Below are 18912 nucleotides of genomic sequence, written 5' to 3' on the forward strand. Positions count from 1 at the left end.
AAAGGTCCTGTTTAATTATGATCGATAAAATTCTAGGAAAAGGCCCCATTCGTTTTCCCAAGTTTTATTAAATACTTAATAGGCTGCTGCTGAGGTAAATCTATGTGTGTATAATGAGAGTTTAAAAATGATTGTGGCCATACTAATGGCCCCTCACAATATTAAAAAACAGAGTGTGTGAAAATGCAAATACCTCTGTATCTTTCTTGTCAGTTTTTATTTTGCACCTTGTGGGAGCCCTATTTAATCTCTGGCAATAACGAATTTCCCCTGGGTTCTTAGCATTGTCTTTCCTGTCTCTAATAACAGATTGGCAAACCCAGTCACAATTAGTTAAAAGCAATATTGTCGGGTGAATATAATCATGGCCAGTAACTGGGCAACTGCCTGCTTCATCTGATTATCAGCCTGTGACGCACTGTAACCTGTTAACCTTGATGTGACCAGCTTCCTGACACTTGTGGCACAAGTGAAGTGTGACATGATTAAACAAGACTGATCAGTTTTGCTCACCAGGACAATATGCGGCAGCTGCTGTGCTTGGAATGTACAATGCAGTGAAAGCGTTGGATCCCATAATTTAGCTGTTCTGATTGCTTCCCTCTGACTGGAGGGATGATTGTCCTCTCCAAACACATGTAGAACTGTGTGTGGACGCAGTGACTTTTTTGTGATGGCTCCCTGTAGGACAGGACGGGGCTTTGAGCAACCCGGTCTAGTGGAAGATGACCCTGCCCATGGTAGGGGGTTGAAATTAGATTAGCTTTAAGGTCCCTTCCAACCCAAACCGTTCTATGATATGATTCTATGATACAATTGTCCTGATCTTCTGCATAAAATTTGGAGCCTTTCCCCGGGGCGCTGGGTTGCCTGCTGTTGGTGCTGTTGGTGTGGTGTTCTGAGCAGCTGCAGACATGTACATGTTTGGTAAGTTAATCTGTTGATGTGTCCTTCATAAAGCAAAATAAAAAATAAATCTCTGCTAACCTTGCAAGCCCTCTGTTGTTTACTGGAAAAGGCTAATAGGAAAAGGGAAGGAGATACAAAGAAACAAGAACATTAAGATGAAAAGAAAATAATTACCTTGGATGGGATATGAAATCAAGAGCGATATTTTTCCTCCCTGCTATGGACATTTATTTTCACTAATAGAGTACTGGGATGAGGAGACATTGTTCTCCTAATGTAGTCAAAACAAACGTAAAATCCTCAGTCTGACACTGAAAATGACTGATGCTTGTGCAGGAGGCTGGGCTCAGGCAATCCAGATCACTATCGCCCTGTCTTCTCACGTATAACTCTGCATGTTTCAGTCCACATAAACAAATCCTAAATTCTTGCTCAAGGATGAGGCCTTTCAAATAAATACACATCTGTAATTCAAAGCAGAATGCATGCAGAATAAAAATGCCTGAAATTAGCGGTATCATAAAATCATAGAATCATAGAATCATAGAGTGGTTTGGATTGGAAGGGACCTTAAAGATCCAACACCCTGCTATGGGCAGGGACACCTTCCACTAGATCGGGTTGTTCAAAGCTGGCTGTAAATCCTTTGTGCTGCTCTTCAAGTGCTCCTTTGCTGACCTGTGATCACTCTCCAGCTCTTCTCATTGACTAGATTAATTAGTAGAGCTTTACAAGCTACACAAAAGGCTTCAGGATGGCATGGAAGAGAATTGAGACACCAGCCTCGGCAGTGGCAGGTTGGGGAAGATGCTTTCCTGGAACAGTATCTCAGCCTTCAGCTTCTGGTAATTTTGAGAATGATTTCATGGTCAAACACTCACATGTTCAGGATTACCTAGCAGAATATTATATGACTGCCAGCAAATCAAATCATTTTGAATGAAGATGAGCAAGCCACATAAGCCCAGTCAGAGAACTGCAGTTAACTAATCACTTGTCTGACCTCAACTGCTCTCTAATTACAGTGTCTAGTCCTGGGTGCCTTAGATAAATGCTTATAATAATATAATGCCTGTTATAGGAGAACTGGCAGTGGTTTGTGTGTAGACACATCAAGCTGAGAAGGGTATTAAGTCCTGTGAGACAGTGCAGGCAGGTCTGGTGCCTGTTGCCAGCTTCTCCTCCCTGCCCACCACCTGGGGTGATGTTGCCACAGTGCCCAGCAAGACATGTGGGGGCCACCCCAGTCCCTGCTTCCCCTCCATCTGCCCTTCCCCTCTCCCCAGGGTATGCCTCCTCGGAAGATGAATCCTCAGATGGCCCAGGTGTGGACAGGAGCACTCCATTGCTCCTGTAACAGGTTATTAACAGGTGCCAGCATTGCCGTGGGCAGGCAGCGGGCCATGAGACTGTTTTGCTTTGGAAGCAGCCACCCCACGTTAATGGCATGTTTAATGTATAAGCACAGTATTGCATCCAGCCAACATGTGCCAGGCTGCTCAGCACTGTGAACCACAGTGTGGATGGGGCAGCCTGGGGGACTGGGATGGAGTTTCTAATCTGTGAAATCCGGGTCAAAGCAGGATAAATCCAATCTGATGACCCCCCCCCGTGTGACATGAAGCCCTGACAAACTACCACCAGGCATCAACCCAAGTTTTTCTGCTGGAAACCCTTTGATTGTCAAGCTCTAGGGAATGAAGCCCTGAACAGGTACTAAAAGCAAGTACTTAGGCTGGGCTAGCAAAACTAGAGCCTGGGGTCTTCCCAGAGCTTGTGCCTGTGAGTACTTTTTCTTCCGCAGGGAGCAACGAGTCTCTGCCATGTTTGTAAGCTTTGGCCATCTGAGACCTCACACTGAACATCACCCAGCTGCAGCAGGAAGGCAGCTGTCTGCCTCCTCCAAAGCAGAGAGGTCATCTCATCACCCAAGGCAAATATCCACTGCACCACACTCGCAAAAGCGTTAGTGATAGGAGTGCTGTGCAGAGGTCACAGTGGTGGGTGAGGTCTTCTTTGGGCTGAGCACAGGGCTAGAATATTGGGAAACTATCACCCGAACAGGTGTAGAATAGAGAGGAAATGATCGCAAATAAATGCTAGGATTAGCTGTTGGCTCACAAAAGGGAAGATGAATGGAATAGGGTATCCTCTCAGTCAACTAATGTAATTCACACTGGTAATGAATGCCAGCACACCAGTACTCTGCCAAGCCAAAGACATTCTGGGCTAGTCCTACAGTGTGAAATTATTTTCCCATTCCTGGTGTATTTTCCCATTCCCACTCTTTCTTCTGGATGTAGGTTAAATTCAAGGATGTGTTCTCTATTTTTAATAGCTGCCTTGGTTTTTTTCTCCAGGTGCCTGCTTTTGCATTTCTCTGATGTTTCCCGTGGGAATAGTTCTCAGTGACTCCCTACAATGACACTCGAGAAGACAGAATGTTAAGTATGAATCATTGATGCCACGAAGAATTCCCTGATATTGCTACCAAAAGGGAGATGGAGGAGGTAAGAGTTGAGGGTGGAAAGCAGTATTCTAAATAATTTCTTGGAAGCTTTTAAGTGCGTTTGGTAAGTCTTTGCATTAAGGCCATACATCTCTGGTACAGATGTCTTTGAAACTAGCTTTATACAAAGGCATCAGTTTGAGATAGTAGCCTCTAAGCATTTATTTAACTCTTTATCTTTTATTTGGGACAGGATTGATGCAAGGTAACAGTCTGTAATAACACACCAGACACAAGCTGTCTTGACCTGGTGATTTTAGATTGCCCGATGTTAATAGCTGCCTCTTAGCATTCCTGTTGCCTGGCTTCCTGTTTACTTACCATTTGTATCTTAACAGCCCTGATGTGGTACCAATTCATTAACTCCTTCTTCCTCTGTACAGAACAGAAAAAAAATGTGTCCTCCTGCCTCAGTGATGAAGACAGGAATTTGTAGTGATGGACTAATGCTATTGCTAGGATCCCTCTCATTCTTGAAAAAAAAAACTTCTACAACTTGTTTTGCTCTTTTAGAATCTCCAACTCTGCTTGCCATAGGATTTTCCCCATTTTATTGTTCTTTACTCATCTATTTTCTATGCTTTAGTCTTAACTGCCTGTATAGGACAGAAACTTATACCTAAACGTGTTCCTAAGACGGAGCTTTTGTCTCATGAAGAAATTAGAGTATTGATAGCTGTCTTTTAATTGACACCTCTCAGCTGGATACAGGCTAGCTTAATCTGACTTGCTACATCTCAGTGCTAGTCACAGTTTAGTTATCAATAAGGTCAAACTTGGAAAGAATTGACTGACTGAAAATAAAGCTTTGAAAAGAGGGTTAGTAAGGATAAATCTCATTTTCATGCCATCCCAGGAAGTTCAGCCACCAGCATTTCAAACAGCTCTGCTAGGGCCTGACTTCTGCTAATATCTGCAAGATCAGGGGAGCGCTCACTATTTATATCACTAAATTTTTACAAGCTAACCCAAAGGAATGCCTATACAGTGCTCTAGTCAACCTCAAGAGGCTTCTAAACACACTGAATAAATAAACACTCAGCTGTTACCAAATAACCCAAACCAACCAAGCCAGTGGCCATGTAAGTGCAGAACAAGACCATGCTATGCATTTGTGCAACATGTTGAGAGACCTGCAGCCTGTGCAACATGTTGAGGTCCTGCAGTCCTGCATCCAGCTCTGGGGACAACAGCACAAGAGGGATGTGGAGCTGTTGGAGTGAGTCCAGAGGAGGCCATGAATATGCTCTGAGGGCTGGAGCATCTCTGCTCTGGAGACAGGCTGAGAGCTGGGCTTGTTCAGCCTGGAGAAGAGAAGGCTCCGGGGAGACCTTAGAGCAGCTTCCAGTGCCTAAAGGGGCCAACAAGAAACCTGAGAGGGGCTTTTTGAGGGGCATGCAGGGATAGGACAAACGAAGATTTATATTAGACATAAGGAAGAAGTTCTTCTCTGTGAGGGTGGTGAGGCACTGGCACAGGTTGCCCAGAGAAGCTGTGGCTGCTCCATCCCTGGCAGTGTTCAAGGCCAGGTTGGACGGGGCTTGGAGCAACCTGGTCTAGTGGGAGGTGTCCCTGCCCATGGCAGGGGGTTGGAACTAGATGAGCTTTAATGTCTCTTCCAACCCAAACCAGTCTGGGAAGGTGGCTGATAGAACACTGTTATGGAGCTTGTAAGGACTTATATAGTTTTCTAACCTACCTGTATTAACAAAAGTGTGATAGAAGAGACGCAAGGTTCCGGCTGCAATCTGGAGTGTGGTAGCGAAGGGCAGACATGCATGCAGGGGTGGAGAAGGGCTCTCTGACATTGCGTGTGTAATCTAATCTAGGCCATAATGATTTCCTACTGGCTCAGCATCAGTCACATCGTTACCCTAACACTGAAATTAGATCTTGCCTGTCAGTGACATTTGCCTTCCTATCTGGACCATCTCTGTAGTGCAGTACTTCCTGGCTCAATTCCTGTGGGACCAACAATCCCAGTTATGTCGACACAGACATAGCAGAAAGCTTTTACTGAGCACTCCCCGCAGGCCAGGCAAACCATCAAAGTGAGTGTTTCAAAATGCCATTACTCCCTTGTGTAAAATAAAAATATCTCTGTGTTACAGTTTGGGGTCTTATTCCCTTCCAACTCCCTGCACTGATCAGAAACAAACAAAACACCAAACACTAAAAAGACATGTGAAGTATATGCCTTATTGTGCTGCTGTCAGCTCAGAGTTAATTTTCTTCATAGTAGCTGGTATGGGGCTGTGTTTTGGGTTTGTGCTGGGAACAGTGTTGATCACACAGGGATGTTTCAGTCCCTGCTGAGCAGCGCTTACACAGAGCCGAGGCCTTTTCTGCTCCTTACTCCACCCCACCAGGAGCAGGCTGGGGGCCCACAAAGAGCTGCGAGGGGGCACGGCCAGGACAGCTGACCCCAACTCCTACCAAAGGGATGCTCCATGCCATAGGACGTCACGCACAGCACGTAAAGCTGGGGAAAGAAGAGAGAAGGGGAGGACATTCAGAGTGATGGTGTTTGTCTTCCCAAGTCACTGTTATATGTGATGAAGCCCCGCTGTCCTGGAGCTGGCTGAACACCTGCCTGTCCATAGGAGGTGGTGAATGAATTCCGTGTTTTGCTTTGCTTCAGTGCACGTGGCTTTTGCTTTACCTGTTAAACTGTCTTTATCTCAAGCCACAAGTTTTCTCACTTTTACTCTTCCCATTCTCTCCCCCATCCCAATGGAGGGCAGGGAGCAATCATAATGAACTGTTGTGGGGCTGAGTTGCCAGCTGGAGTTAAACCATGACAATACATCAGGGTGTTCTGGCTATCAGAGACACCAGTGCAAGTGCCTCCCAAACCCATTCATTCTAGGCAGAAATAATTCACACCTGCAGCATTCTTCATTTGCCAGCAGGTAAGAGGTTGCTCGTCATTCCTTGTAACATATGTTTCTGAGGATTTGGCTCATCCTGAAGCAGACATTTAAAAAGTCAGATCAACCCTAGAAGTACTTTCTAGAAGGACTTTCTCCTGGAACAGCTTGAAGAACATTAGTCATCGAAAAGACTGAATCTTGGACAAACTCCACATTCCAGATTACCATTTAAAAATATAACATTTTAAACAAACATTTAAATGTAAGCAAACATTCAATTCACCCTTGTTAGCAATGACTTAATTCCTATTTTTTCAAATACCAGCTGAGTTCCAAGTTAGAAGCAGCACACATGGTATAGATTATCTTCTCCTGACATCTTGTTGCCTTGCATTTCAGGAGGGCTTAGAAGAGGTAATTCACCCCTTACCTAATCACATAGCCATTTTGTGGTCAAGATCATTTTTAAAGGTGTCTGATTAAGGACCTCAGTGTTCAACTACAAAAGAATTAATTTAAGTTCTGTCACTCAGAAAATTCAGTTTTAGTTTGGGTCTTATTTTCCTGTAAAGGTTTTAGGATCCAAGCTACTCCTTTCCCTTCCACCTTGTGTTTTTAATGACTTGTCTACTTCTTGTTACATTTCCTTTACCACATATACAAAGGCATCAGGGTGAGATAACACCAGGTGTTTTGTGAAAATATATTAAAAAGAAATTCCCACATATTAGCATAAATGGGGGCTTTCATGATGTGTTTTTGTCATGATGTGGAGCAAAGGAGAGGCACCCTAGTTTGAAAATAGGTGTTGAACCACAGGCATGAGTTAAGCTCAGACCTTCAGGTGACACAGACACCAGAGGTAGTGTAACATTTTACTTTGGTTCAGGATTTACACACATAATATAGTTTTATAGTATTTTCATGAATTACAGCAGATTTTCATTATCAAGACATACAATTTTCATTTTTGTTATTTATTTGTTAGATCGTCTTTAAGGGACAGCAGGTTCTAAAGTGCTGTGGTCCTGCTTGGGGATATGTATTGATCTAGGCATTCATTTATTGACTATCTACTTTACTGCCAAATAATCTGTTTGCCTGTCCTCATCTGCTTTAGATTCTGGAAGCAGCCTGGAAATTTCACACACTGCCCATTACATTGATGGAAAATATCGATATGCTAATTGTGCAGGAGGTCACTGGAAGACCAGGGAACAGCATAACCATCTTGCTGCTCTACATGCTGCCTAGGATTACTTATTTTGAAATCTTTAGCTGAAAATATTGACACCTTAGGTAATGAATAAAACTCACATCATAGAATCATAGAATGGTTTGGGTTGGAAGGGACCTTAATGATCCTCATCAAAGAAACAAAATTTTTTTAAAAACTTTTTGAATTAAAAAAACCCCAAACCAAACACCTACAAATGCAGTGGATTTCCAGTAAGTCCCTCCAGAAAACACAAGTATTCAGGTCAATAAACCTACGACCTGAATGGTGAGGTGTGGGGGGTGAGGAGCTTGCAAACAAGAATGCTATTTGGCTTTGCAGCTAGAGAACTGTAACTACAGAACTGGCTAATTTATAGGTACATTTATGAATACATAAAATGGAAAAGATGCCTTTTTTTTTGCAAGTGCTCCTAGTTTGCAGTTGAATATGCTTGTGTAACTCCCTGCTGCCCCATGGAGTAGGATGAAAAGGTAAAACAAGAGTCAGAACTTTCTACCAGCATTTCTGATTTTTAACTTTGTCCTTTGTAACAGAGTGGGTGGAATTGGGAATTTGCTTCGCTTGAGCAAGGTATCTGGGGATCCAGTCCCTAAAAGAGGCTGACAAGAAACCTTGAAAGGAGCTTTTACCAAGGGCAGGCAGGGACAGGACAAGGGGAGATTTAGATGAGAGATTAGGCAGAAGTTCTTCCCTGTGAGGGTGGTGAGGCGCTGGCACAGGTTGCCCAGAGAAGCTGTGGCTGCCCCATTCCTGGCAGTGTTCAAGGCCAGGTTGGATGGGGCTTGGAGCAACCTGGTCTAGTGGTAGGTGTCCCTGCCCGTGGCAGGGGCTTGGAGTTGGATGAGCTTTCAGGTCCCTTCCAGCCCAAACCAGTCTGTGATTCTATGATTTCCGCAGGTACAGCCTGTCTGCAGGGGCGCAGCCCTGACCCTAACTCTTCCAGACGCCACTCAGGGCCTCCTGCCTACTACTACACATCAAGTTCGTTGTGTGACATGGTGATGCCACCACAACACGTCACCATCCTCAAAACTGGATGTCGGCGCCTGATGGGCAGAAGCTGTGACAAAGCGGAGGCAGCTCTCGTGGCTTTTCCGGGTGCGTGTGCGGGCAGCGAGGCCTGCAGCCCCCGCAGGATCCCCCGGCCGGCTCCCAGGGCCTACCTCCGCGCCTGTCCCCTACGGGGTCCACACCCTCCCGAGCGGGGCGCGCCGACGCGGCGCTGTGGCGGGGCGCCGGCAGCGGGCGGTCACGGCCGCGCTGTGGGGCGGGGCGGGGCGGCGGCGGCCCCCGCCCTCGGTCCCTCCCCCGGCCTCCCACCGCCCACCGGCCGCAAGCTCCGCCGGGGCCGGGCTGACGGAACGGAGGAGCCCCGAAGTTGTGGAGCGGCCGGCGCGGGGGCCATGTGGCTGCTGTGGCTGCTGCTGGGCTCGGCGGGTGAGTGCGGGCGGTGGCGGCTGCCCGGGAGCGGCCGGGGGGGCGTGCTCCGCTCGCCGGAGGAGGGCTCCGGGCCTCCCTCCCTCCCTTCTCCCGCCTCCCTTCGGCGGCTCGCTGCGAGCCGGGCCGGGGGCGCCGCCGGCCTTCCCTCCCCTCCGCTGCTCTCCCCTCCCATGGCGGGCCGGGCGCGGGGCTCGCTGGGTGGGCCGGGCCTGGCCGTGGCGGACGGAGACCCTCCCCTCCCTCCCCTCAGGGCGGTCCCAGGGCACCCGCTATGGGGTGCGTGGGGCAAGCGTGAGGCGAGGCACTTGGCGGGAAGGTTCCGGCGCATCTGGGCCGAGCTTGGGCATCGAAGCCGCTGAGGGGCCGCGGCCCCGCTGGTACAGCCCGGGCCGGCCGATGCGGGCCCCCTTCTCCTTGCCGAGGCCTTCCCAGGGCGGAGGAGGCCGGGGCGGGCTCGGGCAGACGCGCGGCCGGGGTCTGCACCGAAGGGAAACGCTCGGGTCCTGCTTGGGTGTACTTGGCGTATTCACGGGGCATTTCCTACTTTTTATTAATATTCGTCTTGTAGAAACTCTTTTCCCCCTCTCCCCCACGGTCGGCATCTGTCTGTCAAAGCCGGCGAGTTGATGATGTTTTGCGCAGCTTTGCTGCAGGTGTGAATTATTTCTGCAACGTGATTTGAGCGGGCGCCTTTCCAGACAGTGTAAGTAGCCTGGCTGCGTGCTGCTGGGTCTGCTTCCGATCGCGCCTTGGCGATGGAGTGATGACATGCACTGGGTACAACTCTGATTATCGGGTTCCCTTTCTTTTTTCTTTTTTTCTTTTTCGAAGAGTATTTGTTGTCATGAGGAATTGACAAGTTTCATAGCTTCAGTGGTAAAAGTTTGTTTCAAAAAAAGTTTGTGTGTAGATGGATAGGAAGGAAGAGAAGCACAATAGGACTCGAACTGTTTTGAAATTAACTAACTGCAAACCAAAGTGGCAACGTTCGTAAGTCTTGTGTAGGTTTGTCTCTTTGCAACACTACTTCAGCAGTTCCTTCTTTTGGAAAGCTTCAGGCCCAGCTCACGTTTGTTTATCAGGATTGCATTGCCTTCTTCCGTATTCATTTCCATTTACTACTGCCAAAACCTTACATAATTATTCATAGCAAGGTGTAGTTTCCATGTGTTGAATATATTTGCTTGTAATATCACCCTTAGATTCACATGGAGGGTTCCATGCTGCAAGATACTGATCTTCACATGGGAAGATTTCCCAGCCACCCACACTGGTGTTCCTGCTCCACCTTGGCCTGGGGGCAGTGACCAAGAAGACCTGTTTCTCATTTGGAAGTTAGTACTTCAGCTTTTCGACTGCAGGCTGCCCTTCTTGCACAAGAGTTACCCTGCAGTTATTTAACCAGAGGCTCTAGCTTGTTTTGGGGCAGAATCAAAGAGCTTTCTGAGCCCATTGGGTTTTTTTTGTTCTGTTGTGTTTTGTTTTTTGTTTTTTTTTTTTTTTTTGTTTTTTTTTTTATTCACTTCTGTTTTTCTTTTGAAGAGTAAAGTATGGGGTCTTTGGGGATTTCTTTTTTAAGTGTTGCTTCCTTTGTATATTTTGGCGGCCCTGCAAGCTTCCCATAGGGCAAATTAGCTTATCTCTGCCTGGCCTTTGCTCTATTTTGAGTTTTAATTCTGATAACTCCTGAAAATACTTCTTTTCCTGTTGAATCTTTTTTTGGGTGCAGATGGGAAACCTTGAAACCCTGGGGATCGATTTCAGTTAACAGAAAATAACCACTGTGTAGTGTCTCTGTGTCTAAACAGTTCTGCTATGTGCAGAAGTAACTTGTCTTGGGTTGTGTTGGTGAAGACTTGGAAGGCAAAGTATCGATATTTTATTTCCATCTTTATTCCTAATATTGTTGGATCAACTAGTGCTTTTGATTCTGAAAGACTCTTATCTGAATGGGAAAGGTTTTATCATGATGTGATATATCGTGTGAACTTACAGTTCAAGGCCAGGTGGGATGGGAGATGAGCCATAATGGAGATGAATTCTAATGAATACAGGGAATGTTTTGAAGCTGACAGAGGGGAGATTTAGATGAGATATTAGGAACACGTTCTTTCCTCTCTGTGAGGGTGGAGAGGCACTGGCACAGGTTGCCCAGAGAAGCTGTGGCTGCCTCATCCCTGGCAGTGTTCAAGGCCAGGTTGGACGGGGCTTGGAGCAACCTGGTCTAGTGGAAGGTGTCCCTGCCCATGGCAGGGAGTTGGAACTAGATGAGCTTTCAGGTCCCTTCCAACCCAAAACAGTCTGTGATTCTATAATTCTGGTTTGATTTCAGTTTGTAATTGCAGCTGATAATCAGAAAGAAACTATATTGATCTGAAGCATTATCTTGATCTTCCCGATTCCCTGGTTTTCCTTTTCCATTCCCGCCTCATTTCAGGTCTCTTCAAGCTCTTGGGTATGTGCACACCCAGTCTCTTTCACCAAGTGAACAGGGAGATGAAAGCAGGTCATGCCCAGCGCTGATCCCCTCCTGCTGCCCTGCCTGTGCCATGCTCTGACCCAGTTCACAGTGGTTCCCAGTTCCTTTGGCTCGTTGTCAGCCCAGGAGTTCCTGGACGTAGATTAGGTCCTGCAAGGATTCCAGTTACCAGCTTAGACTGTAACAACATTTTTGAGTAAGTTAATGTAGAAGAAGGTTTGTTAGTTAGAAAACAGACATCTATGTATTTCATCTTCCACAGTTTGTACTGCTTCAGTAATACAAGCTGATCTAAACACAGTTAGAGTGAGTCTAGGGAAGGATTGCTTCAGAAAGCTGCAAGTACATAATAGCTGAATAAACCAGTGAAATGTAAACAGTCCCTAAATGAAAAATGGACTCTGTAATTCTGATTATCACTATGCTTTATCTTCTATTCAAGAAAAACTGAATCTACTGAATATATTTGAACGCAGATGTAAGTATTTTTTTCTTCAGCCTGTATATCCTCCATTCAGGAGTGAAATGATGGCAGGAGTCACAAATATTTAGCTAAATGAACTGCTTTTTAGAAGTATGATTGCAAAGTGAGCGGAAAAGGAAGACTACTTTCTTATGACAAGTTCAAACCTTCTCGTTTGAGGTATGGAGTAGGTCTTAAAAATGTCAGTCTTCAACTGGCTGGAGAGTCAAAGTGTGGTCAGTGCAGCCCTGGAATTCCTGAGTGTGGTCCCCAACATGTCACAGCTCGGTGGAAAGACCTTTCTGAGCCAAATACGCAGTGTATATATTATACCTCTTAACTTGCCCTGTGTTAAGGGAAGGCTTTTGTGTCTTGTTCTCCAGCCTTTTGGTCTAATACTGTTGGACTCAGGACCCTCTTCCACAGACAGCATAAACATGCAGGGCTATACATGTGATTTTGTCGCAATTTGTAAATAAATCTCAAATACTGTCAAACAAATGAAACATCCCCAAAATCAAGCTGGGGTAGGAGCTGCTTGAAGAATAACATTGCCATGTTCATCTGCATCGCGTAATGTCTGCTAGCCGAAAACTTCCCCGTGCTACTAATGAAGTAGTATTTCCTTACATGGGAGTTCATTTGTGCTAACACTCAGAGACACTGAGTAGTGTCTCTCACTTTTAGTAGAGGTTTTCAAGCAAAGACGTTCTATGTACTGCATGGGAAGAGCACTGCTGAACACTGTCCTGCTCTACTGTGCAAGTAGAGAACAAGAAAACCACTCACTACTTGGAGAACTGCGTCAGTCCTGTTTATACACTAGGTCTATTTTGTATTTTTGATGCAATCTTCTGAAAAACTCTTAAACTGGGTCTAGTGCTCCATAACCAGTGTTTATCTCTCTCAGCACGGAAGCCAGCAGTGGGCTTGCGTAGCACGTCAGTGTGTTGGAGATGAACAAGGATTCTTGTAGTGCGTTTGGCGAGTCAATAAACTTCCAACTTGGCAAAGCAGTGGGAGAAATAGGTGATACGCAACCAGCCAACCATGTCCTGGGCTGCGTCACCAGCAGGGTGACCAGCAGGTCCAGGGAGGGGATTCTTACCCTCTACTCCGCTCTGATGAGACCCCCCCCAGCAGTGCTGTGTCCAGCCCTGGGGGCAACAACACAAGAGGGACAAGGAGCTGTTGGAGCGAGTCCAGAGGAGGCCACGGAGATGCTCTAGGGGCTGGAGCAGCTCTGCTCTGGAGCCAGGTCGAGAGAGCTGGGCTTGTTCAGCCTGGAGAAGAGAAGGCTCCGGGGAGACCTTAGAGCAGCTTCCAGTGCCTAAAGGGGCTGACAAGAAACCTGGAGAGGGACTTTTGACGAGGGCCTGTAGTGACAGGACAAGGAGGAATGGCTTTAAACTGACTTAAAACTGATATTAGGAAGAAGTTCTTCCCTGTGAGGGTGCTGAGGCCCTGGCACAGGTTTCCCAGAGAGGCTGTGGCTGCCCCATCCCTGGCAGTGTTCAAGGCCAGGTTGGACGGGGCTTGGAGCAACCTCGTCTAGTGGAAGGTGTCCCTGCCCGTGGCAGGGACCTGGAACTAGATGAGCTTTGAGGTCCCTTCCAACCGAAACCATTCTATGATTCTATGGTTTGCTGAAGATGTAGGTCTGCCAGCAGTCTTAATGAGAGCAACTGGGAAGTACTAAGCTTAGTGCAAAGCTCCACATCTGTGCTGGAGAGAATGTTTGGGATTTCTCACAGGAGCCAGCACCCACAGACAGGTTCTCTCAGGATGAGTTTCTGGTTATCTGGTTTGATGCTTGAGGCTGTTGTCAGACTTTACTCTTGCAGGGTCCTTTTTGATGCAGGTACTGAAATAAGCAGATGATGATTTTATGGGTTTCATGTAAACTTCAGGGGTTTTGGTTAGTGTCAGGGCAAGCGATGTCTCCTTGGCTAGGCTTCCATAGGTTTCTGTTGCTCCTCGGGTGTGGGAAGTTGCAGGGCTTAGGAGCTTCCAGTCGTCCATCCCACTTGGGGTAACTCTGCCACAACAGAAACCTGCGGTTGTCGAGGGCTGGGAGGGTGAAAGCGTGATTGCAGTGTTGCAGTCACATGTTGTGATAGGAGGTGGAGATGGCTAGTTATGAAATAGGTTGTAAAAATGCACCTTTCGTTCAAATGTAAAATAAAGTGTTACAAACTTACAGTCAGTCGGCATTGCCTGATACAGAGCGAGACTAGCAAGCTCCATACTTCTTTGGATGCAAAAACGTCCTTGTGATAATATGTTTATCCTACTTCCATTTGTATGCTGATTATCTACCAGGTGAGGAATAAAATGGCTCCCTTTGCTGTAAAGCTGGTGGACTGTAGTGTGAGATGTACTGTGGTGGATAGTAGCGCTCTCTATTTTGCTATCTTGTCCATTGGGGCAGCTAATGATGAGTTTTAGGAAGCCTCGTAGGCTGTTGCTGTTCAGTTGTCCCACCTGCTGCAAACTGGAACTGTGTATGTCCTACCTTTTGTAGAAGGCATGCTGTGATAAGTATTTAAACTGGCATTTTCAGGGCTTGAACTTGAAAACAGTTTCATTGTCAGCAGGCGGGTTTTGGAGATGAGAAGGGAGAAGGATCTTATGTTTCAATAGTTGTTCTTGGGTTTGGGCATTTTTGTCTTTTCAGGTATTAAAGCAGAAGAGATCTTGCAATCTTCTGCTCTGCAAGATCTCGTAACAGGATATGTGAAGATGCAGAATGGAATATTTCAAGTAAAACTAGTTTTAATGATATATTTTAAGCTATCTTTAAAGTGAAACATTTAATGACAGGCTGCCCTTTGCCTGAAATATAAGTAGATCATGGCTGGAGGTAATTGTAGAGTCAGCCATTAGTATAATGAGTTTATCATTAATTTATTGACTGCTGGACAATTTTTGAGGGGGAGCTCATGTGTTTTAAAAAAACAACAACCCAGAACACAAACCAACAACAAAGAGAAAAATTTAAACAAATAGCTTAAGAAAAACCAAATCAATAAACTTTGCCACCACCCCTGCAGTAAGCATTTAACTAAATTAGTGTGTCTCATAATGAAACTGTTAATTTATATGATCGGTGGAAATTTGCATTTGCTGTGGACTGAGTGTGTATCCAGATACTTGCTTCTCTGACATGTACAAACTTGTTAAGCTGCAGTAACTTGATCGTGTCTTTGAGTGTCTTTTTTTATGCAGCCTCTTGTGCTCGTAAAACTGTCAGAGTAAAAGGCAGTTTAAGCCAACTTTATGTTGCATGCAGGATGGACTATTTGGACAGAAAAGCCTTTTTAAGGGAGGAGATGGCATAATGCTAATTGATTTTGGTATGAGTTTTAATTTGCACATGGGAAATGTGGAAGCAGTGAGAAGGTTTCTAAATGGAGCCATTTGACACTCTGCTCGTTCTTGTTTTTGGCTGCTTGTGCAGGTATCCCCAACTTGATTGCAAAGGAGCTTGTGGAATTGGATGCCTAATTTAGTCGCACTTTATAGAAATATGTCCTCTTTGAAAGGTTGAGAGGAGAAATAGGTAGTTTCTGTTGGTGTTGAAGGGCTGGAGAATCTTGTGGATGGATAATCCAAGAGGCCCAGAGGAACAAAACCGAAGTGGAAGCAGTTTGTGGGAGGGTGGCTAGTGAGAGCTTTCTCCTCTGTGATCCTCAAGCCTTCTTCCTGCTATGACCTGGGCAGCTGTGAACTTGGGCACAATTAAAACATATCAAGCAAAGCTGTTTTTTTGGATATGAGCGAACGGTTGTGTAAGTTGCTGTGCCACAGAGTGCGACATGTCACAGTGAACCAGGAGCTGAGGGAATGAGGGGAAGGTGATGTTGCCATGAAACTTGTCTAAAATGATCTCTGTACCATGAGTCTTTATCATACTGTGTGATCCTTTATGTGGGGGTCAGAATCATCATTTTGGGGGTTGGAACCATCTGATCTTTAAGGTCTCATCCAACCTAAACATTCTGTGATTTAGGATTAGGGGCTGATGAACTCATAGCAGATCTGGGGAGGTCCTGATATTGTGTCCTTTTAGGCAGGAGGTTTCAGTTATTTTAAAATGGATTTAATATCTCTCAGACAGCCTGTAAGCCTTAATTTATTAAAGGTCAGGAAGTGTGTAAGTGGAATATGGTTGAAGTATGCTGTTCTGTTATGAAACAGGTTTTTTTAATAGGACCAAAAATATATTTTTTTCAGTTTTCAGTGCTGTATTTTGTGGACTTGTCTCTTAGCACTGATTTATCACTTCAATTGTGAAGGAGCCAGATGGCACAGCTCCAGACAGAACACATCTGCCAGCCACATCTGTGTCAGCTCAATGCTTGTACTCCGCTGGGCAAAGCTGTTCAGGGTCTTCGTGTGCTGCAGGATGTACTCCAGGTTGTATTACTGATCAGCAGCATGACTTTGGGCAAGAACTCTTTCTTTCCTAGCTCTACTCATTTACCTTTTACCTGTTTAATCAGGGTTTTTTGGATACCGACTCTCTTCCCATCTTTCTCTTATGCTATTAGCACTACCCTAATTTTAGTTAAGATTTGTATGTTACAAATAACAGGCAAATCTTTCTACACTTCAGAATAGCTCTTTACTTTGAAGAAAGGTTCTCAATATGATGATTTTTTTTTCTCAAGCATTCCTGTTTTTTCTTGGTTTTGTTGGTGTTGCAGTAAAGTCATTAAGATTCTCCAAACAGAGGAGTTTCAGGTTTAGAAAAATTTGAATTTTGATATAGACACACCAATGGATATAATTATGACAATCTGTGTATTTAGAAAGTTGCTTTTTTTTCCCCCCCCCTTCTGTAAGGCAGGGCAAGAGTTGGCACCTTGTAGTCCTGTTTCTTGTCCAGGATGCTCTTCACAGGTAACACATGCTGTATTGAACCTGCTACCTAGTAGCTGCTTCACAGGGGACGTGGTTGTTGCCCATACATGGCCTCAGAAGGTGATACTTCAGCTGGTGTTTCTGAGTGTGGAGGCTGCAAAGACAGTCTTGGACTTTGTGTTCTGCTGCTGTTTTCCTGATGCAAGAGTAAGTTATGTCAAGGGCTATTAAATGTTTCTGCTGGACTTTCTATTAGTTTAGCTAAAATTCTGCAGCTAAAAATAGCATTATTTCTCAGATTGTGAATCCCTTTCTTGTCAAATTCAGTCTTCTTTCCCTTTCTTTCTTTCCCTGTATCCTTATTCTTTTGTTTGGAAGCTGGATGCTAATGGCTTAGTCTTCACTAAGTTAGTCAGCCTGAAGAAGAGAAGGCTCTGGGGAGCCCTTAAAGCAGCTTCCATACCTAAAGGGGTTGACAAGAAAGCTGGAGAGGGGCTTTTGGCAAGGGCCTGTAGTGACAGGACAAGGGGGAATGGCTTTAAACTTTCGGAGGGGAGATTTGGGTGAGATATTAGGAAGAAGTAGAACCTGTGCTGTAGCTTGAGTTTGGAAGGTGGTGTTTGGGTACAGCAGACTGCTAGGGACTTGGTCTCCCTCGGTTCTTGGTACAGTTTCACAAGTGAATTGTGCATCTAGAGCAAGTTCCTCAATTTCTGAGAGATGAGTTATGATGTAGAGTCAATATTTTTGCTTGACACACAATTGAAGGTGTGCATGTATGTCTAAATAATTTGTGAATTTGGGCACTGTCAGGGAATGATATATGATATGCTAGAGCAGTTCCTTGTGGTGTTTAATATGCAGACTAGCCCTGCTGTGCTTCACCTGCCAAAACACATCAGCTCTTCATGAACAGATAAATTGATAGAGTCAGCACTTAAGATCTCCAAAGGAAGCGCATTTCAGTCAATGAACTCCAAAGGCAAAATAACTCTTCTAAGTTGTTAACTGCTGTCCTGTCAATGGCATAAGGTGCTTTTGTGGCTGGGGCCAAAACTGTAGTTGTAAGAGCTGGGTAGAACTGCACACTACTAAAACACTGGGCTGCATCACCAGCAGGTTGAGGGAGGTCATCCTGCCCCTCTACTCCGCTCTGGTGAGAGCACCCCTGCAGTGCTGCATCTGGCTCTGTGGACAACAGCGCAAGAGGGACATAGAGCTGTTGGAGTGAGTCCAGAGGAGGCCATGAAGACGCTTCAAGGGCTGGAGCAGCTCTGCTCTGGAGGCAGGCTGAGAGAGCTGGGCTTGTTCAGCCTGGAGAAGAGAAGGCTCTAGGGAGACCTTAGAGCAGGTCTAGGGAAGGTATCCCTGTCCATGGCAGGGGTTTGGAACTAGTTGAGCTTTAAGGTCCCTTCCAACCCACACCATTCTATGATTCTGTGACTATATGGTCTAACTGGAATCTGAAGTGCATGTGTTTTGCGTTGAGGAGAATGGTGATTCTCCAGAGGAGTTAGGGGCTCTGATGCTGATCTTGGGGATGGGAGGACTAAATCTTCCATGATCTGAACCACAATAAGAAACATGTCTTATCAAGGACTTGGCATCATGTAAAACAGTCTTCCGCTTTGCTTGTCAGAGTCAGTGGAAAGACAATACGGATGCTGAGATCAAGATCTGCTCTGGCTGGCAGAATGCAGACTGCCATGGTGAAATCCTGGAGTCTGGAAGAACTGTACTTCCCAATCAGTTTTAAAAGACTAAGTCATTAAACTAATTATGCATAATTCAGAATTGGCTAGGGAGCAATAGCAGTGTGTTTGTGGGGACTGTTCCCTGTTCAAATTCAAAACGGGCTTTTTTTTTTTTTTTTTTTTTTCCTTTTAACCAAGCTTTGGAAAGGTGGAAAGAAGGAACCTGGAGAGGAAGAATACGATCCATGTGGCTGATGCTAGTCCCATCTCTTAATAAAGTGCTGGATGAATTTCACATACCTGATTGTGAGTGAAATAAAAGCCTATATTGAGTTAATTAGAATTGTAAAAAAAATTAAAGAATCCCAACAAACCAAACAACCCAAAACAAACAACAAAAAAACTCAAACCCCAAACAAACAAAAAAACCCCAAACCAC

At 45.4% G+C, this 18912-nt stretch overlaps 1 protein-coding gene across 6 annotated transcripts in view; it reads left to right on the forward strand.

Moving 5' to 3' along the window:
• The first annotated feature begins 8852 nt into the window (after positions 1 to 8852).
• Positions 8853 to 18912, forward strand: part of LDLRAD3 (low density lipoprotein receptor class A domain containing 3) — a 128068-nt gene continuing 118008 nt past the window's right edge. For 5 of the 6 annotated variants that reach the window (XR_003991215.1, XR_003991214.1, XM_030484614.1 and 2 more), the window contains exon 1: positions 8853 to 8968. Coding sequence is in view for 3 of the 6 variants with exons in the window: in XM_030484614.1 (XP_030340474.1) it covers positions 8935 to 8968 (34 nt within the window). In the remaining 3 variants the exon portion in view is untranslated. Of the gene's footprint in view, positions 8969 to 10225; positions 10306 to 18912 lie in introns of those variants that run through there. The other variant, XM_030484615.1, reaches the window with a different exon arrangement.

This window comes from Strigops habroptila, chromosome 4 (genome assembly GCF_004027225.2).
Source record: "Strigops habroptila isolate Jane chromosome 4, bStrHab1.2.pri, whole genome shotgun sequence".
Taxonomy (NCBI): Eukaryota; Metazoa; Chordata; class Aves; order Psittaciformes; family Psittacidae; genus Strigops; species Strigops habroptila.